This window comes from Macrotis lagotis, chromosome 8 (assembly GCF_037893015.1).
Source record: "Macrotis lagotis isolate mMagLag1 chromosome 8, bilby.v1.9.chrom.fasta, whole genome shotgun sequence".
Lineage (NCBI taxonomy): Eukaryota > Metazoa > Chordata > Mammalia > Peramelemorphia > Peramelidae > Macrotis > Macrotis lagotis.
In genome coordinates, this window is record NC_133665.1 from 70,805,236 (window position 1) to 70,832,095 (window position 26,860).

General features: G+C 37.7%; 1 protein-coding gene across 8 annotated transcripts in view; it reads left to right on the forward strand.

Annotated features, from left to right (window-relative positions):
• Positions 1-7,806, forward strand: part of KDM4C (lysine demethylase 4C) — a 502,779-nt gene extending 494,973 nt beyond the window's left edge. For 6 of the 8 annotated variants that reach the window (XM_074197494.1, XM_074197496.1, XM_074197492.1 and 3 more), the window contains 2 exons: positions 4,021-4,113; positions 6,796-7,806. In XM_074197494.1, coding sequence (XP_074053595.1) covers positions 4,021-4,113; positions 6,796-6,972 — 270 coding nt within the window. In that variant the 3' untranslated portion in view covers positions 6,973-7,806. The remainder of the gene's footprint in view (positions 1-4,020; positions 4,114-6,795) is intronic. The other 2 variants (XM_074197493.1, XM_074197498.1) reach the window with 1 other exon arrangement.
• Positions 7,807-26,860: the final 19,054 nt, after the last annotated feature.

Consider the following 26,860-nt stretch of genomic DNA (forward strand, 5'->3'; position numbering starts at 1 on the left):
CCCGAGGTCACATAGCTATCAGTAAGAACATGAATACATATAAGTGCATAATACAGAGTAAATATAAGGTAATTTGGCAGGAGTGTATTTAATCTGAGCTGGCACTTGAGCTAAGCTTTTTGGGAAACTTGGTGAATCTAAGATTCTGAGAGCACAGTCCAGGTTTGTGAATAACAAAAGGAAAAGGAACACAGAGAGGAGATGGAATGTGGTTGTATATAAAATAGCAAAAAGTTCTGTGTGTTTGGATGCCCTTTCTTTCTCCTTTTCCTCTCCCTGCCCCCCCTTTTCTCTGATGAAATGAGAAAGCCACAGAAACATGAGAAAGATGAGAGAAGAGAGATGTTACATTAATATTATGATACATAAATCTAAGCTCCTTACTTTTTAAAAAAATGTATTGCCTAGCACTTATTAAGTGTTTAATAAATATTTTTTGCTTCATAGATCCTAGAAGTAGTAGGGAATCCCTGGAGCTTATTGAGCAAATGAGTAACCTGAGGGCTTTTAATCTCTACAGTGCAAATAATTTATGTGAGTGAGAAAATTTACTACAGAAAAGTATCTGTTAAAGCCTACCTGCTCCCATTTCATTTTCAAGGATGCATGCGTAAATTTTATGAAGATGAAAGCTCTTAAAAGAGTCAGTGGTGTATTTAAGACCAGCAGTCATCATTATCATTTTCAGTTAGGATTTATGATGACATATCAAATGTATTTGTCATTAGATTTTTGGGCATGGCCCTGGACCAGCCATATCATTTAGACAGGAATAGTCCCTGCCTTCATGGAGTTTATTGTCTAGCAATAAAAATTATCACTTCTATCAAGTTGCTTTGAATTTTATGTACATAATTTTCATCCTGTTACTATCTTGATTTTTTTCCACTACTCATATTCACCATTGAATGATCAAAGGGATTTATAGTTAATAATTCATTTTTTAGGTTTCTTCCTAAGATTCCAGATCTCCTTTTCTAGTTGGTTTACTCTCTTTTCATAATCTTCTTGTTATTGTTTATTTTCTTTTTAGTTTTTCCCCAATTTGGTTTTTAAAGTCTTTTTTTTTTTGAGATTTTATATGAATTCTTTTTTGAGCAGATAGCCATTTGACATTACTCTTTGGGGTAGGAGACGCTTTTTTTGTTTCAGTATCTTTCTCTGAAGCTGAACCCCCAGTCTTCTCTATTCTCATAGTAACTGTCAATGGTTGGATTCTTTCTCCTTTTCTCTTTTCCTCAAAATAAAACCATAAGTAGGAAGTGAAAATATTTTATACATAAACCAGTTTAGATGACTTGCCCAAGATCACTTAACTAATATATGATATAACTAGGACTTTTACTCAGGCTTTAAAAAAAATTTGTTTAATTTTAGCAGTTTTTTTTTTACATTTACCTCTAGTTCTGGCATTTGGGGAATGTTACTTCTGGCCTCTGGAGCTGTGTCTTGGCTCCAAACTCCCCTCCCCCTTGAAGCCACAGCTCTTCCTTCTGCCTGTTATACGGAAATGATCTTACTCCCTGAGAACCCTCCAGGTGATATAACCTTCAGTTCTCCCCTCTGGCCTGGAACCAAGATGGACAACTCAGTTCTCCTCTGTCAACAACTAACATCATCCCTGCACCTCTGCCTCTGTTCTCATTGGGCGTGTGCTGGTCCTTCTTGCCCAGAACCATGTCTTACCTGCACAGCTAGGCCTGGTGTCCCTTATCAGCACAGGTTCCCTCTTTCCCCTGCTCAGACACCCAACTGTTCTGGTGGTGAGAATTCCTGTGGCTGAGGCAGAGTCTGCCTCCCACCCCAGCCACCTCTGGAGGCCTCACTAGCATAGAGGTGTTTACAGTTTTCATGGACTGTATACCTCACTCTCAGATCTTTCTTCAAATCTTCAGTTGTCTAGAACTACTGTTCTGCCTCAACACTTGTTCATTTTTTGCCACTCTACATTTATCCTGAGGTGAATTTTTGACTTGTTGTTAGAGGAATTCTGGAGAGATTGGTATTTTTCTGACCTACTCCACCATCTTCCCAGAATTCTGTCCTTGAAATCTCTTAATGACTCAAAACAAGAAAATTCTAGCCATTCAGCTGAATCTAGGCTTTGTAATTTCCAGTAGAATCAAGTCCTTAAGGGCAAAGACTTTTTAATTTTTATTTTTGTACAATTTAATTAAATATTTGTCTTTGGAATAGAATACTTTGCAGTTAGACATTGCTTAGTTAATAACTTAATTGAATCAAATTGACAAACTAGATTTTGTTTGAGAATTAAATGAACTACTTGGCTGAAGGAAATCATTTTTTATGTGAAAACAAACTCCGTTAAACTTAAGATAAATAAGACATTTTATAATACATAGATAGCATGAAATATAATTATTTTTTTTATTTTTCATGAGTTTTATTCAGGTTGTGTCAATTTTAAGTCACATAAGGAATATCTGCAATAAATCAATTCACTTCTTATTTATAATGACAAGGCACCTTAATTTTTATAGAGTTAAATATTAGGAAATATTTAAGCTATACAGATGATGTCTAAAAGGGTGGGGAAAAAAATCTGTAACTTTTGAAAAGCCATAATTATTTCAAAGATGGATCATTTTAGGATTCATAGAATAAAAGAGTTGGAAAGACCCTCAGCGGCCATCTCATCAACTCATACTTGACCAAGAATATATTCTACAACATTCCCAACAAATGGTTATCCAGCCTCTCAGAGCTAAAATGCCTCCAATGATGAAGAGTCTCCTCTCTCAGTCTCCTTTTCCTGAGGAAGTTCATTCTCCTTCGGGATAGCTCTAATTGTCTAGAAGTTTTTCCTTATATCAAATGTAAATATAGTACTTTGACACTTTGAACCACTACTGTTGGGTTTTGTCTCCATGGTCCAAGAATATTAAATCTAATCTTCTTTCCCATATCAGCCTTCAAAGTACTAGAAAATAGCTATCACATTCTTTTCTAAGTTTTCTCTTAACCAGGAAAAACAGTGCTTTATCCTAGCAACAGTCTTCAGTCTCACCATATTGATCACTTTTCTTCTGCTCTGTGTCATTTTCTGGAATCTGATAACAAGAATTAACCTTAATAATCCACATGTGATCTGATCAGAGCAAAGTCTAGCATCATTATTTGCTCATTGTCCTCTCTACTCCAAGCAGTAATTCCTACTTTTGACTGTCTTTATTCTCATTTTCTGTGGAAGGGATGACATTGAACTAAATCAGAGTTTAAGTAGGAAAAAGCTCTTCATCTTTGATGAACATTTTTAAGAAAATGTGTCAGATTCAATATAATTATTATTTCCTTCATTGTCAATTCTCCCTTTCTCTGTAATGACCTTCTCTAACCTTGAAATGTGGCATGTTGAAATTATTTATATCCTCAGTAAATTGGAAATAATGTAAAAGCATCTTCATTTGAGATGATCATTCACTTAGCAAATCGCATATAATTTGGTTTACAGAAGATGATAAATTCTTTTAGAATATCCCCAGCCGTTTAGGTAGAACTTGGCTAACATGAGATCAGAAGATAAAATTTTAATGTGGCTGGAACTGAAATAAGAATTTGGTTTAGGTGAATTTTTATACCTCATGATATTCATTATTTTTTCCTTCTGAGAGAAAAAACAATTCTTTTTATGCTGTCATAACTTATTAAATGAATAAGTGACTCAGATGGGACAATTTGTTTGCAACAAATCTGATTGCTGAATTTTCTATAATCATGTATCCTCAGAAATAATTTGAGTTGCAAGTACTTTTCACCATTGTTTTTGCTTTTGGGAATGTAATTTTCATATCTCCTCTTCTAAGAATCTAATTTTCAAGAATTTTACCCTAAGAAAATGAATTTTTGTTAGAAGCTAGTAGGTAAAGTCAACTAAGATAACAATTTTTACTTCCTGTGGCATGTTCATTGGTACCTGTACTTTCTTTATTTTTTTTCTTTCTTTCTTTTAGTGTTTCTCTGAATTGTAACTTGGTTTCTTTAATCTGTATTTTTTGTTAGGTTGAATTTGAAGATGGATCGCAGATTGCAATGAAGAGAGAGGACATCTATACTTTAGATGAAGAATTGCCCAAAAGAGTGAAGGCTCGATTTGTAAGTACCAGTAAATATCTGACAGAGGTCCTTAAGTTCATTCTTCCCCTTCATTTCCTAAATTTAACATAAAGAATTCCTGAAAGTAATGAAATCACAAATCTGGACCAAATTCTTCTCTCCCCCCAAAAAAACTCTTACAACGTACCTTGGAGTAAAATAAAAGTTTCATTGAACACTGAGCTTATTTAAGTCTTTTTTTTAACTGTTTGATTATAAGTTACAAAATGACTTCCTCATTTATGAACTGATTTAATCATTTTTTCCAGAGGAGAAAAATATATCCTTATAAAAATATAGAGTATCTACATGAGTGAATCAAAACTTACTTATAGATAAGAAGGAATAAGAAAGGAGAAACCATAATTTATGGCATTATCCAAATATCCTATCTAAGGTCCAACAGGTCTGAATGACCTTTTAGTGTTCTGAGTCCTCTGTAGCCCTTGAAAGGAATCTTCCTCTTTTCAGATGCTAGTAATGGTTATCTCCCTTTCTAGCATTTTGTTATGGTTTGCTTTGTTTTGGTTTTTGCCTTTTGTAGAACCTGTTTTTAAAGACCTAGTTTATTTGATGAGTATTAGAGAGGATGACCACTGAAATTATTTTCCAGACCTTTAAAAAAATCCACATTTCTAGATAAGACACAAGAGCTGAATATTTTAACTTAAAGTATCAATTCCCTCTCCCTCCCCGCACCCCCCCCCCACACCAATACAATTAAATGAAGTGTTTTCCATTTTCTTTCTACTTGGATAATTGCTTTGTTCCTTAATAGATTTGCCCTCAAATTCTTCAAGAACTCTTCATAGTCAACATCTCCTCAAATCAACTTGTAAAAGTTATTCAGAGTAATTAACTCACGTGTTCATTCATCTTTGTATTTCTTGCTTTTCTTCTCAAAGAAAAAATTTCAGATCCACCCTCCCAAAATAATAAAAACATGGCAGAAAGAATCTTTTTAATGTCACACATTTTATAGCTTGGGTCACTGACCTGTTTAGATATATTTTCTATGTTATACTATTGAACACAATCAGAAAAAACAATTTCAGAAAGCAATGAATGGGTACTCATTGAATAAATATTGTTAGTGGCCAAACAACTATCCCTAAATTGGGTTTAGCTCAGTTTATTGACTCACATGATTACATGTTCCCCCTGTTGAAAACTTTCCTTTTTCTTCTCTTTTGCATTTAACAAGTGAATGACCAGTTGGTATTATAATAATTTGTTTCAGTGAAATGAGGGTCGAGATGTGTCTTTTGAGGATAATGAGTTGGACTTGTAGTTTTGAGTCACAGTAGTAGTAATAATAATTATTATTATTATTATTATTAGACCCAAGAAGTATTACAGACATAGTGAGAAGGGGACTAATTTGGAATGCAAGAGCTAGAGTTCAAATTCTGGCTTTATTTCCTTCATCTGTGACTTAGACAAGTTATTTAACTTCTCTAGACTTCAGTTCATCTTAAATTGAAAGAGTTGAACTAGAATATGTCTTCTAAGATATATTCTGGCTCAAAATCAATGAACATTGATCCTCTTAAAGTACTACATGGACCGTTATGCTCCAGAAAAGATTAGCAGGCTATATGGAGATGCCTTCAGGTTCTGATGATTTTTCTTCTCCTCTCAACACAAGCTCATCTGAGGAGACATTATTCACAAGAAGCAGCAGTCCACCTCAGTGATTGTGATGGGTTATTTTCTACTAACTTCAGAAACAGGCTCATTACTTTTTATTGTCTCAGAGAATTACCATAGCAACAGTGCATAATTAACTGTAGCTACTGGTAAATTGGTTTTATCATTGCATTTCAGAAGCTGGCTTTTGCTGTGCCTTCACAGTGGTAACACTTTCAGAGATGTTTTATTTTCTCCTGTGATAACTCTAGCCTTTATAAAAGTGAAAGATAGTTCAGCAACAGCATTCTGCCAAAGCAAAATTAAAATGCTTGCCACTGATTTGGGTAGGAGAGAAGGGAAATAAGCCATGGAACCAACCCCTTTGTTTGAATCTATCATTTGTATCTTGGTAAGATTTGGCAATCTCCCAAGGAAATTGAATTGCTCTTTCAAAAGACAATTATCTTATTACACAGCAGGGGATAGTTTTTAATTCCCCTTTTCATCACTTTATTATTTAATTAGTAGCAATGGTCCCTCAGTGGCAGCTCCATTATTTTAGGCTTTGCCAATCCTGGTTGCATTTATCTGAGGCCCCTAAACTAGGTATCCATCTCAGTCACCTTGAATAAAGGGTTATATCATGCTCCTTTATGTACTTTGCTATCATTAAATATGATGTGTGAGGTCAGTTGAGCAAGCAGCCCTGGAAAACAGATTTAAGAGGCTAAGAAAGCAAACTTCAAATGTGTTTGTAGCCCTCTGGTATCTCCCTTGGAACATCATGGGGAAAAGCCACACAGTCCACTTAACCTCTGTGGACCTTAATTTCCTCATCTGTAAAATATGGCAGAGGCATCTTCTAGTGCTAAAATTCTGTGATCCCAATACTGAAGACTTCATTAGCATGTCTTTTCTGTGTGCCCCCAGTGAACTCTGACTCTCATCTGCATAAATCAGTCCAATTTCCATTCCTATGGGTGGTGTTTGCCAAAATGTCATGTCCTTTTGGAAAATGAAATCTTCAACCTGAGTAATGCCTGTTTTTAGTCCACAGCTTCTGATATGCGGTTTGAAGACACATTTTATGGAGCCGACATAATTCAAGGAGAAAAGAAGAGGCAGCGAATGTTAAGCTCCAGATTTAAAAACGAATACGTGGATGACCCTGTGTACCGCACTTTCTTAAAGAGTTCATTTCAGAAGAAGTGCCAGAAGGGTCTATAGAGTAACTAGGCCATCCAGAGAATCATAGCAGTGTACACCAAGGAAGTAAAGATGTGACAACGGATGACCAGCCGTCGTTGTAACAATATGCTTCAGTGAGATGAGGGTCAGGATGTGTCTTTTGAGGATAATGGGTCAGACTTCTAGTTTTGGGCCACAAAGAAAGTTTTAATATATACACTGTGGATTTGGCACATCATTTTAAAATCATTCCCAATCTCCCTCTCAGCCACAAGCAGTAATTTTGTATAATTTCGGATCAATTTTCCTGAGTGAGAGGGAATCATCTAAAAAGAAATCCCAAGCTTGGAAGAACTCTGGACAAAGCCTGACCTAGGGCTTTCAGGCAGGAAACTTTTGTTGGATTCTCTCTCCCCCTCCCTCTCTCTCCTCCCCTGAGGGCCAGAAGTCTTTATACAACCTGATAGTAAGAGAGAGAGATTTGAATATTTTCCATAGTCAGGGAAGGACTTTAACATGTTTGTTTTAAATGGAAGTTTTTATAAAACATTTTTAAAACAAAGGCAGCACCTGGTTGGTGCTGAGACATTATGCACCTGTGCTGTACTTGGACAAAGCTGTTACATTTTTTTATATATCACTCTTGCTCTTGATTGTGTCAGATGGGGACTGCGTTGTTGGCCTTTGTGAATGTTCTTTTTGGCTTCTAAAGAATAATTCTTATGAATTATCTGGGCTTTTGTTTTGTTTTGGTTCTGGTTTTTTGTATATTTAAAGAGGGAAATTTGGGGCAGTTATTTTTAAACACTTTTTTTCGTAATGCTTATTCCAAATAGATATTTGTAAAATACAGGTTTCATTATGTGTTTGTAAAATTAGAATGAATATATATATATATATATATACATATATATATATATATATATATATATATATATATATATATATGCTTACATGGCTAGTTTAAACTAATATAATATGATTTTCCTTTTTTAAATAGCCTGCAAATGTATTAGTGTTTAAAAATAAACAATTCCATTTTGCTCCAGCCCACTGTCCTCTGGTGTGGTTAGTTACCTCCCTAACGTTGTTCCAGTTTTTGAGGGAAAAAAAAATCAGTTGTGGGAAAAGGTTGTAGGTTAATGCCATTAACAACTGCTGAACCTGACAGAACCACAGACCTCTTATATCAACGTGTGTCTAGGGACTGAATGTTACTATAGAAAAAGTTTTCCTAAAGCAGCAACCTAACTTTTTTTTTCCTGTTTCTTACACTGGGTTTTCTCCATTTTCTTGGAGGCAGTATAATCTTATGGATAGGTCATGGACTTGGATTCCAGAATATGTGGGTTTAAATCCAACCCTTATCACCTCTGCAGTAGGAAAGTCACTTTCCCTCTCTGGGCCTATTTCCTTATCTGTGAAATGAAGAAGTTGGGTTAAAATACCTCCAAGAGTTCCCTCCAGCTCTAAGTCTTTGATCCTGTAAACCTTCTCTGTTGTTGCTCATGTGCTGCCCAACACCACTGATGGGTCACAAAGCTATACTGAGTAGGTCTACTATATATTTGTTACCCAATCTACTGAGCTTTTCTTCATTCATAATTGACTCTCTAGAGCACACTTCCTCATATTAGTTATTCCAAAACTTCTCTTCTCAGCCCTTCTGGATCCCCTCCTTCCTCCTCAAGAGAGGACTTTGTCTATATTTACTGGCAAAATAAAGACCATTTGCTTAAACTTCCTGTTCTCCCCCATTTTACACATCAGAACCCCCCTGGGTAATCTTCCATCTTGCTTCTTTGTTCCAGTCTCTGATGAAGAGCAACTTTTGGTAGAGAGATCCCTTTACCAATGCTAAGCCATTTATTTACTTGTGCCTTTGATACCATCTCCCTGTCTGGGGCTTCTTTTTGGGAGCTTACCTCTTCAGCTATCCCTTCTCTCATTTCAGTTTCCTTTTATATATCATTTCCTTTCCTATAGATTATAGACACATGGCATATCCTATATCCTTTTAAAAAAATCAACACCAAACTTTCATTTAATCCTATCATTCCCTCAGACTACTTTATCAGATGTCTACTACCTTCCATGCCTAAACTTCTCTACTGTATCTTACAATTCTCCATAGATTCATAGAGACAGTTGAGTTAGAAAGAAGTTAAATGATTTGTCCAAGATCATGGGTAATAAGTGGGACTTGAACAAGGGTTCTCTGACTCAAGATTCCCTGCTGTTTCCATTATATCATATTGTTTTCATTTCTACATCTCTTATTACTTAACCCCTTCCAGATTAGCTTCTTCCCCTCAAAAGTTGCTCTCTCCAAGTTTGTCAGTAATCACTTAATTGCTAAAGAGAATGGCCTTTTCTCCATACCCTCTTTATCCTTTCTTTAGTTTTTTAAACTGTTGACCACCCTTTCTTCCTCTATACTCTTTCTTTGATTTCTATGATACTCATCTTCCCCAGTTTTCCTCTAATCTGACTAACTATTCCTCAGTCAATTTTGCTAGATCTAGGTCCCACCACCATGTAGTAATGTCTGTAAGACTCTGTTCTGAACTATCCTATCTCCATAATCTTTCTTTATTATCATCATCATCTACCATAGATTCAATTATTATCTCTAAAAGGAGACTCATCAATCTCTCTCTCTCTCTCTCTCTCTCTCTCTCTCTCTCTCTCTCTCTCTCAAATACATATATATATCCCTAATCTATCTTATCAGGTATATTTTTGCATCACCAATTGGGTACAATATATCTCTACCCAGTTGTCCTCTAGGCATCTCAAATTCATTATTTCCAAAATAGAACACACTTTCTTCCACTACATACCTAGCCTTCCTCCAAACTCCTATTATCTTTTGAGGGGATTACTATATTTCCAATCACTCAAGGTTAGAACTTTGGTTTGTTGACTTTTTACTCCATGTTAGTTACTAACTTTTGTCTATTTAAAATCTTCATCACCCTTTATATTGTTCCCCTTCTCTTCACTCATACAGCCAGCATTCTAGCTGTCACCTAAGGGTTATGCTCAAATGATCTCCCTGTTTTCTTATCCCACTCAACAGTTCCACCTGTCCCATTCCACATAGCCTTCAATGTTATCTTCTTAAAGCACAGTTCTACTAAGGAAGTTTCAGTCATTGCCTTTTGCCTCTCAGATAAAAGACAAACTCCTCAGCTAGCCAGTCAATGAAGGCCTGCACAATCTGACTCCTGCCTACCCTTTCAGACTTTTATCACGCCACTCCCTTCTACACATTCTTTGTTCCAGCCAAATTGACCTACTAGTGATTTCTTGAAATCAGTGTTCCAAGCCCCCTTTTATGTGTAGGATACATATCCTCCTCCCCTTTGATTCAAAATCATTTCCTTCAAGGCTAGGCTCAGGTGCCATCCCTTTTTTAATCTCCCTACTTGCTATTACCCTCTCCACTTCCAGTTATCTTGTATTTATCTTATATTTCCCAATAGAATGTAAGCTCCTTGAGGGCAGGGACTGTTTCATTTTTGTCTTTGTATTCCTAGTGCCTTGAACAGTACTTTCCTCATAATAGGAACCTAAGAAATGCGTGTTGGATGGAATTGAGTTGAATGATTTCAAGTGCCAGAAGCAAATTCTTGGCAGAGACAGGATTGGAATCCAAGTTCCTTTCTTTGCTTTGATTTAATGGAAAGGGTATTTAGATTTACTGTCAACATTTGGCTGAAATATCTATGACCTTGGTGATGCTGATTAAATCAGCCTCTCTGGGCCTCAGTTTCTCCTTCCTCTTTTATAACATGAAAGCACTGGACTTCTAAAGCCCCTTATGGCTTTAAACCTAGTGAACCCAATCAGGAGTTCTTCCCTACAGGAATTTTCTCTTTGATTTGTGCAATAGCAGAACAAAATAAAGAACTCCACCTTTACCACTTTATTTTTGTACTCCATCAGGCTTCCCCATTCTTTGGATTTTCATTCTCCCAGATTTCAGATTTGAATAGAATCAACCTGAATCTCCCAGTTGTTTGCCAGGAAAGTCAGACTGTGTAATGCATTAGAGGACTTAATCAAAATAGGATTATCCATTCTGGACAAGTTGACCTGTCAACAGTATTTCTGATTGGCTGCCACAGAAGAAAATGATCAGAGTCCAGTTAATCTTAAATACAGCTGTTTTTCATGGTCATAACCTAACAAATGGGCTTCTGAGTGTAGCTGGATACAATGCTAGAAAAAAAGTTCCAGGAATAATTGAGCCCCTTTGCTGTGGAGAAACCCATCTCTTTACTTCACTGCATTCTTTGTGAAGTGGTTATTAGTTCTCAGACCAGATCATTAAAACTTTTCACTTGTTGTATGACACCTCAATTGTAATTTTAATTTCTTGGTGTTACAATGACTGCTTTTTTTTTTGTACCGTGAAATGGGTTGAAGTTGTCCCTTAGCCTTAACAAAAATTGCTTAGCTGTGACAATTCTAATGTAATTCTAATTGCAATTTCTTTCTCATGAAGTTGGAGGGTTTCATAAAATCTGCCTGGCATATATCAAAACAGTTTCTTTAAGTATGTTTGAAATAAAAACAAAATTAAATGTTATGTTGTTATTCTTAGTGGATTTTTTTCCTTCTTTTTACACAGCAAGAGAAAAAATCAGAGACAGATCAGTTAACAACCTATATCTCTCAGATAAGTTTATAATGAATTACAATAATGGTTGGAATTTCAAAGACAGAAAAAAACCTTCCTCAGTGCTGTTAGTTCATCCTAAACTAAATTACTAAAACATTAAATCCAGCAGGGGCCATCAATATACAATGGGATATGTCTAGTTATGCTAGATAGAAGTTCAAATCCTGATTCTGCTGCATGCTTGTTCTGTGACCTTGGACAACTCATTTTTCTCTTCTGCCAAAGGAGAAGGTTGAACTAGGTGGCCTCCAATTTCTCTTTGAATTTTAAATCTATAGTCTATGAAACCTCTTAAGAAGGAACCCACTTCCTCCCACAAAAGCCCACACAAACTTTGGATAACTCAAAAATAGAAAACTTTTCCTCATATAAGGCCTGAATTTATATATGCCCCTTTTGGGCAGCTTCTACTCAAAACAAGTCTATTTCCTTTTCCACATAAAAGGAATAAGAGTTATCATGCTCCCCTATAACTTCTCATCTCCAGCCTAAATATTCCCAGTTCCTTCAGCTGATCTTCATATGACATGAAAATATGAAGACCTGAAATGACCAACTATATGAGAATAAATACCATTTCTGCTTGGTCCCACTCTCTTGCTGCTACTTCCTACTCAATATGACTCTGTCTTAGACTGAGAACTTTCCAGAAAAACTTATAGAAATTAGAGCCATATAGCTTTACTCACTGTTACCTAATATTATCACATTAGTCTTGCCTTTAAGTAAAGTTGTTATAGAATGATGTGATATTGTCTCCAGCCATACTAAATTAACCTATAAATCTGAGTGTTACTCTGAGAATCTTGAGTATAGATGTGAATAGGAAAAGGCTCTACCAACCCATCCTAGATATACATCAATGGTCTGAAGATATTTTATTATGCCATGCCACATAAGTTGCAAAGTTTGGGTATAGCTAGCTAGCTCTTAGTGCTAAGAATTCAAAAACCAAGGGACTCTAAAGATCTACATGTTCTCACACACAATCCACCCAGTTGTCATAAAGAAGTTTAGTTATTATTATTTGAAAGAATATTTCCCAGACCTTTAATGAAGATATAAACTCTCCCAAAGTCCAGAGAGTGTTGACAGATTGGAAACATGTGCCTCTGTCCTAAAGATATAGTACACCTAAGGAATAGAAAAATGAATGAGATCACATGTTTACCTGTCTTTCCTCCAGGGCCCAGTCTTAGTGAGCGGCCGAAGGCAGTAGCCTTAAGTTGGCCTTTCCAGTAGCTTTAATAACTCACAGATATTGCACTTGTTTTTTGCAATGGGAACCTTCTATAGCCTTTTTTGAAAGTAGTTACTAGGATTGTATTTAGGAAATTTATATTAACCGACCACCAGAAGCTAATCATTGGGCACATGAAAAGGGCATGATATAATACAGTGTTGTTAAACTCAAACAGAAATGGATCCCTGCATCCCTGTTAGCCACATACTCACTTAGAATACCACAAATTAACATTATCTATGCTATATTTTTACCTACTTTGCCAAATATTTTTCTAGTACATTTCAATGTGCTTAGAGCCTCACTTGGAAGCTCTGTTCACCGTCAGTCACAAGTTTGACTGTGTTGGTTTAGCAGATAGGTTGAGGTGAAGTTAGGAAACAAGGATTTCACATACTCATTCATTCAGCAAGTATTTATTAAATGGATCAGTCATTAATCAGCAATTATTTACTAAGTGCTTATAAAAACAAAAGTAAAACATTCTCATGGAGCTTACATTCTATAGAAGGAAACAACATTTATATAGATAGTGACTGGACCAGTGATTTTACTGCCCTGGGAAATGAGAGGTCAAATAAGTAGTCCAGGATTACACAGACAACTGGGATTTGAACTCAGGACCAACTCTAACCATGATACCACAGTGCATTTCTTACATATATTCAGATATAAGTATATATAATATATACAGATTTGATACAAGGTAGTTTGGGGATGGAGGCAGCTAGGTGATAGAGTGCCAGACCTGGAGTTAGGAAGACTCATCTTCCTGAGTTTAAATCTGACCTTAGACATTTACTATGTGACCCTGGGCAAGTCACTTAATCCTGCTTGACTCAGTTTCTTCATCTGTAAAATGATCTGGAAAAGGAAATGGCAAAATCACTCCAGTATCTTTGCCAAGTAAATCTCAGATGGCATTATGGAACGTCAGATACAACTCAAATGATTGAACAAAAATAACAGCAACAAAGTTTGGAAGGAGAGACCACTAAGAGTTGGGTTAGGTGGTGAGGTTTGGTGAGGGGTAGGGTGGAAAACAAGCAAAAGTTTACATTGAAGGGAGGAGGGAGGGACAATTAGCAATCCGAGGGACTGATAGGCCTGAATTAGGAGGTGATATTTGAGCTGGGATTCTTCAATGTGGAGTTACATAAGGAGGGAGGGCATTCTGGGCATAAGAATAGCCTGGGTTTTGCCATGGGAGATGGATACTTTATAGGGACCAGCAAGTAGGACAATTTGGACAGAATACAGAATATGTGGAGAGTCATATACAACAAACCTTAAAAGATAATGTGTAGGGGGCAGCTAGGTGGCACAGTGGATGTAGCCATCACCAGCCCTGTAGTCAGGAGTATCTGAGTTCAAATTCAGCCTCAGATACTTAATAATTACCTAGCTGTGTGGCCTTGGGCAAGCCACTTAACCCTATTTGCCTTGCAAAAATCTTTTTAAAAAAATGTAGAACCAGCTGGAAAAGGACTTTAAAAGTCATGTAGAGCTTTTGTGCTTTATCCTAGAGGCAATTGGGAGCCATTGGAGCTTCCTGAGCAGGGGAGTAACATAATCTTACCTTTCCCGGACAGTATCAAGATGGACAGTATCAAGAAAACCTGAGTTCACACCTGGCCTCAGTCACCTACTAGGTGTGTGACCCTGGAAATGCCAGTTAATGTCTATTTGACTCAGTTTCCACAAATATAAAATGGGGATAATAATAGCACTTCCCTCCCAGGACTGTTGTGAGGGCCATAGGAAGTGATAATTGTACCTAGTAAGTACTATATAGATGTTAGCAATTATAATGATTATTTATGAAAATTATTTTGGCATCTGTTTAGAGGATAGATGGGACAGAGGGGAGTCTGAAAGAGGGAGACCAGGAGACTAGCTAGGAAGCTGTGATATAGTTAGGAAGCTGGCAATAATCATACCTCTGACCTTAGTTACTGAATGACCTTGGATAAGGTCCATAATACTCTGAGGTACAGTTTCTTTATCTGGAAAATGGTTATCACAATATACTACCTTTCTCACAGGGTTGTTAGGGGACAATTTTCACCTAACACTATGATTTATTTGGGGGTTGAGGACTGGTCCTCTTATTTCATCCATGCACTGAATTACTGATATGGAAACTTATTTCAGTGATGTAGATCAGCAACTCATCTAAAACTTATAGTCTCAGTTGTTGAAGCCATGATGGGGATAAGTGACTGCCATGGTCACAAAATGGGAAAGAGTCAAAGATGATGCTGTTAACAAATCTAAGAGACTGGAACCATAGTGGTCCCTTCCAAAAGAAAAAAAAAGACAAATATGGAAGAGGATCTGAGGAGAAAGATAGTAAGCTCTATCTTGAACATGTTGAGATGGCGATAGATCATGGAAATGCCCAAGAGACAACTCTGAAAATCCAGAGAGAGACTTAGGTTAGATACAAAGAGCAGTAGTCATTAGAAAAGAGAACATAATTAAACTCCTAGGAACTAATAAAGTTACACAAAATTAAAGATAAGAGCTAGGGGCCCAAGTCAGAGCCTTGAGATACACACAAATGATAGAGATCTAGCAAAGAAGACTTAGAGAAATCATAAATGTAGGAGAAAAACCAGGAGAACTTAATATCACAAAAACTTAGAGAAGGGATATATATATATATATATATATGTATATACATATACATATATATATATATATATATATATATATATATATATATATATATATATATATGTATATAGTATCCAGGACAATGGTCAGTAGTTTCAAATATAGCACATAGGTTAAGAAGGATGAAACCTAAGAAAAATCATTGTTTCCTTTGGAGAGAACAGTGTCTATTGAGAAATATGGTCAGAAGCAGGGTTGCAGAGAATTGAGAAGTGGCAATGAGTGTCTTTTTTCTAGGCAGAGCTGAGAAAGGGAGGAGAGATAAAGGGCAACTTGAAAGACTACATGAGACTTGGGCATAGAAGCAAGGAATTAAACAGTAAAGAGGGAGAACTGAAAGTTGGAGAAATGTAAAGAAAGATGAGGTGGCCTTGGGCAAGCCACTTAACGCCATTTGCCTTACAAAAAAGAAACAAAGATGAGGTGGAGCAGAATATTGGGTCATGGGATTTAAGGTGATTGAGGAATTGCAAAGTTAGGGAGTATCAATGAAGATAATGAAAACCTCTAGTATAAAGGTAGGAATGAGATAAGAGAGATACTAAATTTTTGAGAAAAGTGAGAGAATGCTGGGGGAGGCGATAAAAAACAAACATCGTGATTTGAATAGGGTGGAAATTTTGGGTACTTTTAACTTCAGAGAGAAAATGCTAAATCACAGCATCAGGGAAAGGAGAGTCTGAAAGTGGCAATGTGGGGTAAGTGGTATCCCGTGTTTGGGGATGTGAATAAACGTACAGCCAGGGGTAGGGACTTTGGCCAGGAATACACCATTATTTACGGAAAGTAGTCTCAGTGAGTGCAAGTTGATTGAAGAATGAGAATAAAAGGTTAGGTTGAAGGAAATGGGAATTTCTAAGGCGAGCAGAAGTAGAGTGAGACATGAGCACTATTTAACTTAGAAGGATGGAGATAAAAGAAAAGGAGGTGGCGATTGGGTAGAGTTTCCTTCAATGTGACCAGAGATTGGGTAATAAAGGAAAAGGGAGAGAAATAGGGATAGGAGTTTGTTAGCTACAGGAGCAGTAGTGAGTGGCAGTACTGAAAAGTACTGTTTCAGGCAAATACCAAGGGTCCAAGTCCAGAGGTCTAGGGAGAAGTCACCAGGACTATAGCGCTTCTCAGCTGACTTGGTAGTATTTCTGCCAACTGGCAGAGGAACTCTGGACAGGGTGTAGGTCTAGTTCACCCCACCAGTAATGAAACATGAGAATGGAAAGGAAAAAAGTAGAATGAGTGCTGCTTATTCAACATAAGGGGTCCAGAGTAATAGCCTGAGGATACAAATTGCTTTTGGCTGCTCCAGAAATACTGGATCGATAGTAAATGCTGCTAAATCCTCAAACTGATGTTTCCCCTACCACATTATAAATTAGACCAGGGAGATTAGGCCCTAGGAATCCCAGGGGTCCCAGAATGGTCACAGCCCTGTCAACTACAGAAGAGGCGGCATAAAGAGGAGGATGACAGCCAGCACTGGCTATTGAGAGAAAGTGATACAGTGCATGACTTGTTCCCACATCTCCATTTGTAGATGCCTGGGAGCATTTTCTGAATTTTTAATTGAATTTAAAAAAAAATAAGACAAAAAATGTGGTAGAAAGAAAGAGCAGTGGTCTGAAAGTCAGGAGACTAGAGTCTGGGCTCTCCCATTAACTGGTTGGGTGGTCTTGTCCAAACCAGTGGCTTACTCTGAACTCATCTGTAAGGTGGGGATGCTAATAGATTGGATCACAGGCTGTTGTGAAGGAAAAAAGTGCAAAGGAAATGTGAATTTTCTTCATCTTCATTGAGCAAAGGTCAGAAAGTATCTGACATTGTCAAGTACTGGTTGGCAGCCTGCAAATGTATCTTCAGCTACTGCCTAGCCTTATTTAAAATGATTGTATATATGGATTTTAGGTAATTTGTAAAAATGGACTCCATCATCTGTGGCCTGGCATTTCAAATATCATGTTCCACTTTCTCATCCAGTTTTCTCCTGCATTTGAGGTCATCTTCCATGCCTAGAGCATAGGAGAAACATTCTCTATCTTTTAGGTCCAGCTCAGAGTCATGAAACCTCTTGGGCTTCCTCATGAGGACCTTGACAGAGAAGCCAAAAGCAGCATGAGGCCTGGGACCACTGGCTTGGACCTCCAAAGGGTTATGGGCTCTCACGGAGTCAAGAAGGTGGCTCCCTTCTGGGGGCACAGCTTCCAGGTGACCACATGCTCATTTCAGACCTAGACTCCATACCCTCCCCAGGCATCAGAGCAAATCTCCTCTTGTTAATACATGTTGCATTTGGTGTTTTAGCTTTATTTCCATAGAGCCTTTCCCCCTCCCCGCCAACTCCCCACCCCTAGCTTTTTTTTTTTTTTAGTTTTTGCAAGGCAAAAGATTTGGGACTTGCCCTTAGCTTAGTCACAGATGAATGTGACTACTGGTGAGGGAGCAGAGTGAGTAAAAAAAAAAGCTGATTCCAGAGTCAGGAAGGTCTGGGTTCAAATTCTGCCTGGGTTATATATCATCAGGGAGACCATGGAAAAATCACTCAACCTCTCAGAGACCACAAGGCCCTCTATAAAGAGTCTGAGTAGCAGAACTTGCTGATTTAAATTGTCATTAGAAGTTTTCTCACCAATATACCTAATATCCCCATACCTATGAAAGCAAAGGTCTGGACCAAGACTATCCTTTTTTTATCCTCAGAGCATCACTATCTCGCCTCAGACACTTTTTGGACAACCCACTTGACATCCGTCTGCCTCAGTTTTCTCATATTTCAAACAGGGATAATAATGATACCTACCTCTCAGAGTTGTGAGAATAAAATGAGAAGACATTTAAAAAAAGCATTTTGCAAAGTGAGTAAATGTCTGCTATTGCTGTTGTTACTACAACATACCACACTTTGTTCGATAAGCTTTAATTAAGCACCTATCTTGTGCTGGGTGCTGACAATGCAAAGAAAGACAAAAATGAAAATTGTTCCTGCTCTCAAGAAACTTACATTCTACTGGGAAGAAGTAACATATGCAGAATGACATTTTACTGAATTGAATTCTCAAGTCAAAATACTAAGCAAAAACTATATAAGAAGAATATGGGGATACATCCAACATCAGGAAATTCCAACTGAAGTTACTTTGCAGTAGTGTTGTTAATACCTAATAATCAAGCCTCAATATGAGACAGTAACTTGTTATAAAAGAACCTTTCATTCTAGGAGCCACAAATCTGCTTTATCTTTAACTTTATCAAAAACAGGAAGGAAAGTGGTTCTTTTGCTTAACTCTGAATCTTTAAAAATAAGGTCACTCAGAAAATAATTCCCAGATATCTCATGGTACCATAATGTGCTACACTAGCACTCATGTCTCATGCAACCAGCCTCTCAATCTAGGTGTTAACCTTGATTCTTCACCCTCACACCCTAAATCCAATCTGTTATCAAGTTCTGTTTTCTGCCTTTATAACATCTCTCCTAAACCCTACTTCTTTTTTTCTGATTCTGCTGTCATCTTGGTGCAAGCCCTCATCACCTCATGCCTAGCTGACTGCAATAACTTACATCAGGTCTCGCTTCTTCACCCTGCCCCAGTTCACCCTTCACTCAGATGTCATTCTGGTCTTCCTAAAAACATGGTTTGACCTTGGATGCCCCAGCAGGCACTGATCCAGCTTTGTGTTGCTATTCAGTAAATTCCAGTAGCTCCCTGCTATCTCCAGGAGCAAATATAAACTTTTCTGTTTGGTACTTAAAAATCCTTACTTTTTCCAGTATTTTTATACCTTCCTCCCCTTCTCCCATATATTTTACAATTTTACAAAAAGGATATTGGCCTCTTTGATTTGTCAAACAATACACTTTATCCTCTACCTCTGTTCAATTTTACTGGCTGCTCCCCATTGCCTGGAACTCTTCTCCACATTTCTGCCCCTTGGTTTTTCCTTCAAGAACCAGCTGAAATCCTTCTTTTTTTTTTAAAGGTTTTTACAAGGCAAATGGGGTTAAGTGGCTTGTCCAAGGCCACACAGCTAGGAATTATTAAGTGTCTGAGACCAGATTTGAACCCAGGTACTCCTGACTCCAGGGCCAGTGCTTTATCCACTGCACCACCTAGCCACCCCTTAAAATCCTTCTTTCTACAAGAAGCCTTTTTGAATCCACCTTAATGCTACTGCTTTCTCTCCTTTGATTATCCCTAGTTTCTCTTGTGTGTATCTCGTTTGTACAAACAAGACTATGAGGGCCTTGACAGATGAGTTTGAGTCTTCTTGGCTGACAGACAGTAGGTTTCCCTACCCCAAATGAATGGGGAAAATGTAGGCACCTGCACTAGTTTATCTGTCTTTTCTTGCCTCAGGGACTGAGGTGAGAGAAGAAAGGAACCAAGTCTTGTAGGGAAAGATTTACTAAAACACCTCAAGCAAGGTGGTTCAAGCTACTCTCTACCCTCCTCTCTTCTGTTCTTGAGGAGAGAAGAAAGGAAGGGTTTCTGAGAGGGGGAGTAAGAAGTCCCATTGTAAAAATTATGTAGTTTTCTGTCTCTTTAAAAGATAATTTTTGTATTTGCAATCAGAATTTTAGTGACTCAAACATTTCTTACATTTCTGATTTAGTTCCAGATGGATTAAGGGCAAGAACAATAAAAATTAGCAGTAGCTCCATATTCCTTGAATCTCATAAATCTATTTTACCTCTTTATAAAAATTAGCTCATGAGGTCAAGAAGGCTGTAGGCAATGACTATTGATGCTATACTGGGTGACAAGAAGGGTGGTCTGGGATCCTTGGGTCCTACAAAGAGATGCCATAGCCCTGAGGGCAGGACAGACATTGCTATATAAATAACTGTGGAAATTCTGAAAGAGAATGATCTTGGTAAAAAAAAAAAAACTAAGATGCCACTAAGATGAAGAAATACTACTGCTATAAGATAATCCGAGTGAGTTGAGTTCAAAATGGATAAGATCCTGGACCTTAAAACACAAATGAAACACATCAGCTTTCTGGGTTACCAGCTCCTCCTCTGAACTGGTCCAGGAGAGTCTTGCTTAAGGGCTTTTTCCTTTACCTAATTTGTGAACTTTTTGGTTTTCAGACCTTTCACAGGAGGTTGAGAACCCTCTCGACCTCTCAGTCCATTAGGATTCCTGGTTTATAGTCAGACCTTCCCTGTATTTCAGAACCCTGAGTGATGTGAGTTCTTTCTTCTTCCTTCCTGTGGGAATTGAGTGAACCATACTGACTCCATCATGTGACTCAATTCTGGATTCCACCCCACTCTGCTTTTTCTCCATTCCCTAACAAGTTTCTTTCTTGCACTATGACTTAAATGACTCTATTCTGTACAAATTTCTTTTTTAAAATTTTTTTTAATTTTTTAGATTTTTTTTTCAAGGCAACGGGATTAAGTGGCTTGCCCAAGGCCACACAGCTAGGTAATTTTATTAAGTGTCTGAGGTCAGACCAGGTACTCCTGACTTCAAGGCCGGTGCTCTATCTACTATGCCACCTAGCTGCCCCTATTTTGTACAAAATTCAATTCAACAATGATTTAAATTTCATTATTGTCTTTTGTTTTTATTTTCTAATCCTTTAAGAATATGCCAACTTCTTCTCCCTAGCCTCTTTTGATAAAAGAGAAAAAATTCTAGCATTCATTTCTGAAACAGTTATTACAGAGTGTCCCAAAAGTCTTGGTACTACAATTGTTAGCATTAATGCTAATAGCTGTGAAAGGTACTGCTTACAGCAAGCTCAGGATATTGTGAATTCAATTTGGAACACACAGAGTTTGGAGGTGGGGTTCCAGGCTCCTATGGAGTGAATACTAGACTTTGTTTTCTTGGACCCAGAAACATGTTCATTTATTAATGACATATTACATAATGTAATAAATCATTAGTCAATGAACACATTATATATGATATTTGGAATAAGCAGGAAAAGAAATTATTTTCTCAAAGTCAGCATCTTCATCTTTTACTTCTATTCTGACCAATATAGTTTAGGTAATGCTAAAATCAAGGAAAGAAAGGTAAAAATAAGGTTACTTGGAATAACACATGAATATATTGCTGTCATAATGAGGCAGTCCAGGTCTTATAGTATCTTTGTCTCATGAAAATAATTGAAATATCTCTTATGCCAAGAGATTTCTATAAATGAATTACTCTCTAATTATATTATATCATAGATAAAATAAAGCTATGAGAAGAGAGAATATATGTGTGACCAGTAGTCAATTTCTACCTATAAGAGCAAAAAATATGATGAAAAAGCTTGTTTCCTTAAAAATTTCTTCCCCATCTCACATAGATTTCTTGATTTCTATTGGATTAAAAAACAAAACAAAATAAAACATCTTTTGAATAGTTTAATGTATGGTTCTATAGGTTTTTGATCATTCTTTTAAACACATCAGTTGAATAGAGCTATTAAAACATTTTTTAAAAAAATCTTCACCAAGATGGAGATGTTTAACAAGTAATTGCAAAAGTAGAATCAAAACACTCTTAAAGGTTGCTGATAATATAGATTTGAAACCACCTATAAAGAGGTGATCAATGAAGCCATGAGGGCAGATAAGCCTACCAAAGGGAAAGTATATAGAAGGAAAAGAGACTTGACTGCTTTGGGACCTGGGTTCAAATCTCAATTCTAAGGCATTGCTTACTATTAGGCAAGTCCTTTAACCTCTCTGAGCTTCTATTTACTCAATTATAAAATAGACAAAAATAAAATTTGAACTACACAAGAGGCAGGTAGTTCAAATATCATATTTGTCTATTTTATAAATATAACCTGGGAGAGACAGTATAGTGCAGTGGAAAGTACAGCAGCTGGCATTGGACTGAGAGGCCATGGGTTCAAATTCTGTCTTTGTCATTTACTGACTGTGTGGCCTTGGATAAATCACTTCCTCTTTGAGCCTCAGTTTCTTCATTTGTAAAATAAGGGTTTTAGACAACAGCTTGTCAGGCATGCTATTGGGGGGGGGGGGGGATTCCTTTGATGGATGGATTGAACCAGATAAATAGGGGAGATCAGTTCCAATGTTCCAATTCTGCAATTTTAAGATCTGATTAGATGGTGCTTTACGATCCATTCTAGCTGTAAACCTCTCACCTTCTGACTCTTAAAGCACTGAACAAATGAGGGGCCTCAATCCGACTGCTCGTCCTGTTTATCCCTGCTTGCTCTTTCCCACCTCTACTCCCTCCCAACCCTGCACTGCCTGGCATATGGCCTTGCAGGGGACATCCACTCAGAAAAGCATTTGCTCATTAATTGATGAATTAGGAGGCTTGACATAGAAGCTGAATCTCAGAAAAATTGATCTGATTTTCCTAGAACCTGGCAAAAGTGGCCCCCTGAGCTCAGAGTTGTTCTATATAGAACCTGAATGGAATCCAATGGGTACTTATATTTGAGAATAGACACTGTCAAAGGGGGATTTATAGCCTGGGCAGAGTCTGTCTCTTCTTTGGTGTCTTGCAAAGGCCCTTCAACAAGGGAATGTGATATCACATTCACCTTTCTAGAGCAGCAGTTTCTGCTAAGGCTTTAAACCAAGAAATACGTAATTAGCCATCAAGAGGGAATGTAGGTGGTATGGCAGACAAAGCACTGGCCTTGGAGGACAGGAGTTCGAATTCAGCCTCTGATACTTGACAGTAGCTAGTTGTGTGACCTTGGGCAAGTCATTTAACCCTGATTGTCTCACCTCCAGGGCCATCTCCAGTCATCCTGATTCATATCTGGCCACTGGATCCAGAGGACTCCAGAGGAGAAAGTGAGGCTGGTGACTTAGCACAGCCCCCACTCATGTGCTTGTCATGCCATCACCTCCCTGATATCATGGTCTTCTTTGAGAAAGAAGGACAAACATTATTAGTGGGCACAATAGATTATTTTCCTGTTCCCTGTCCCTGACAGCCCATCGACAACACCATCATTTCCCTTTTGTGGTTATTGTTCAGTCATTTCAGTCATGTCTGACTCTTTGTTGACCCCATTTGAGGTTTTCTTGGCAAAGATACTAGAGGAGTTTGTCATTTCCTTCCCCATCTCATTTTGACAGATCAGGAAACTGAGGCAAATAGAATTAAGTGACTCGCCTGGGCCTCACATCTACTAAATATCTAAGGTCAAGGATGATGAGTTTTCCAGACTTCGGGTTCAGTCCTTTATCCACTGGGTCACCTAAGCTGCTAAGCTATGGAACTGTCTGAATCAGGATTTGAACTCAGGTCTTCCTGACTCCAGGTCCAGAACTCTGTCCGCTGCTCCATCTAGCTGCTTAACAAATGCTCCTTGGCTTGACTTGAGTCTCCCATAGACAAGTTGTGATTTGTGGAGCCCAATACAAAGATAAGAGATGGGGGCAGCTAGTAACCTGAGCTAAATCCTGGCTTAGCTAGTAGAAAAAGAGAACCTGGAAAAGAAACACCACAGTTTATCTAGCAATGCCTCCAAGGTTTTCATGTTTGTTATAATTTTCTCAAGAGCAAATGGAATCTGCTCCTGAGTTAGAAATTCTGCTCAGGTTTTTTATATCACTTAGCTTTTGGGGTCTCGGTTTCTTTCTGGGTGAAGACAGGGGCTTGGGTTAAATATTTAAGATCCTCTCCAACTCTGACTTCTGTGTTTCTTATAAGCCTAGAGGCTACACAGATATACAAGGACCACTGATATATGACCTGATCAGGAAGATAAAGGTCCTGTTTGTTGTGAAAAGCAAGATTTGGTCTTCAGAGACTACGTGTCATCAGGTCAGGCTTTGCCAAGATGGCCGGAAATTGAAATGTCTGCTTAGACAAAAGAGTACCTTCAAGTACACCTTTGGGGCCACCATCTGCCTGCCATCAATGAATGACTTTTTTTGAGATAATGATTATGAGACTATTTATTCTGATTTTTTTCTCCCTAATAAAAGTCATCATAATAGAGAAGGGGCTTCATAATCACAACTGTGTACTTTTCTAACAAAGAAAGTGGTGGTTGGTGATAATAATAATAAAAAATGATGTTCATACATTTGCAACCTTTGTTGCTGGGTTATAAAAGATGCCTTGTATCTCTAGCTCATTAGCAGTTCAACTTTATTTTGTCAAAGGAAAAGAGTCAAGAGAGATTATGTTTCATTTTTAATATGACTGTGCAACAACAATGCCATTATCCTGAATTTAAGATGAATTTAATTGAACTCTAATGAACAAAATGAGTCATTTTATGCAATTAGAATGCCATTTAAATTAGATAGAAAGTGAATAGATGGTAATTGTAGGTGACTTGATTTTCCTAAAGACACTCTCTGGGTCACTTTCTACCCCCTGTTTCTCTCCAACCCCTCAGACCTTTACTTCTCCTTCCAGAAGCTGAGATCTTTTGGTTTGCCAGGTCTCATTCCTGACTTATTAAAGAACATGAGAACTAGAAGCCAAAGAGAGAATCAGAAGAGGGGAAAAAATGTTCTAAAACTCTCATCTCTCTCTTATTCTTGTCTCTTCTTGGTCATTTCCCTGAAAAGAGATACATAATAACAATAATTATGATGATGATGATGATGATGATAATTTCCCTCTCCATAGGGATTTAAAGTTACAAAAATACTTTCCTATACAATATCCCTGGGAGATAGAGTGCAATTATCGTCATAGCCACTTTACCAGATGAGAGGGCTGAGGTTTAGCTGAAGTAACTTGCCCAGGGCTGAGATTTATCAGTTCCTTCACGTACTGGAGCCAGGACTTGAGCCCTAGGTCTCCTGACTTGAAGTCCAGTCTGTTTTTCCCCCCAGGCCTTACTTGATTATCTGGGAAAGAGGCAAGACATGGAAATAAGGAAGCAAACAGTATCTACCACCTTAATAACATTTCCAGACAGCTGACTACATATGGCATTCATCTAATACAAATATGAAGGAAAACCTACCCACTCCTCTTTTAAAATTAGATTTGAAGGCTAATGTTCTTTAGCAAAACTGATCTCCCTGGTCTTGTCTGTGACTTCACTTAATACATTATTGCCAATAGGGAAACTGGGAGGGGAGTAGCTTTTTTCATTTTTTTATCTTTTACAATTCATACCCCAACAGTAGGCACTTAATAAATGTCTGTTCATTCAATTGAGGCAGTGTGTTGTAGGGGAAAGAGCCCAGGAGGTGGAGTCAGAGGACCTAATTTTGAAGCCTGACTCCCCCACTTGCTGTAGAACATTGGATAAATCACCCTGTGTCTCTATTTCATCACCTGTAACAAGAAGCAGTTGGCCTAGGTGATGCCAAAGGTTGCTTTTAGCTCTAAACTTATGATCCCATGACTTTCAATCACTCATGTATTTATCATGTCTTAAGATATATTATAGTTCTCCACATGTGTCTTATCCTTCTACCAGATCATAAGTACAACAAGGGCAGGATTATGGAATATCTAAATCTGTCACCCAGAAAACACTGAATATGTCAAAGTTAATTGAGTACGATTCTTCCACTTGAAAAATGAGTTAAGATGGATAATCCTGAAAAGGTCCTCTCCATAGCAATGATGATGATGATGATGATGATGATGATAAATAGTTTATAGTTTCTATAGGACTTTAGAGTTTACAAAAGTATTTTTTCACAACCACTTTGTTGAAATAAATAGTGAAAGTATCATTGCCCCATCTTATAGATGAGGAAACTGAGTCTCAGAGAAGTGAAGAGACTTACTTTGATATGGGAAAGCTCTGCCCTTGCATTTGCACAGTACCCACTTCCCTTGGGTGCCCACTGTTCAGACCACAGGTATTTTAATTTTCTATTTGCCAGAAAGCTTTCTATAGGAAAGTTGGGGATTGAAGTTCCAATGGCAGCCATGCTCTTCATCATTCTTTTTTTTTTTGCTAGCTCCTCAGAGAGCTGAGTTCCACCAGAGGGTCTGAGTTATTGGTGAGGAAGATTTTCAATTTATTTTTGAAGGAAAGTTGAATCTCTAAAGGCCTACAAATAGAAATGGAGCGAGCAGTGGAGGGATCGAGTCGGTGAGGCTCCTAACATCTAAAATGGCAGTCAGGTAAGCACAGTAGAAGAAAAGGCAACACTGGACCACAGGAGACCCAGCAAAGGAGCCAGAGCAATTAGGCAAGAATTGGATAGAACAGGCTTGGCTACTGTCTGGAGGAGGAAATCATTACCCTCTCTGAGCTACCATCTGGCTCTCTGTGCAGTGAAGACTTAATGAGCCTCCTTAGATTCATTCCTATCCCTGTGGAGATCAGATGGAGTCATTGCCTTCTATCAGAGCACCACACACTATATACCCCATTATCCACATGCGAAT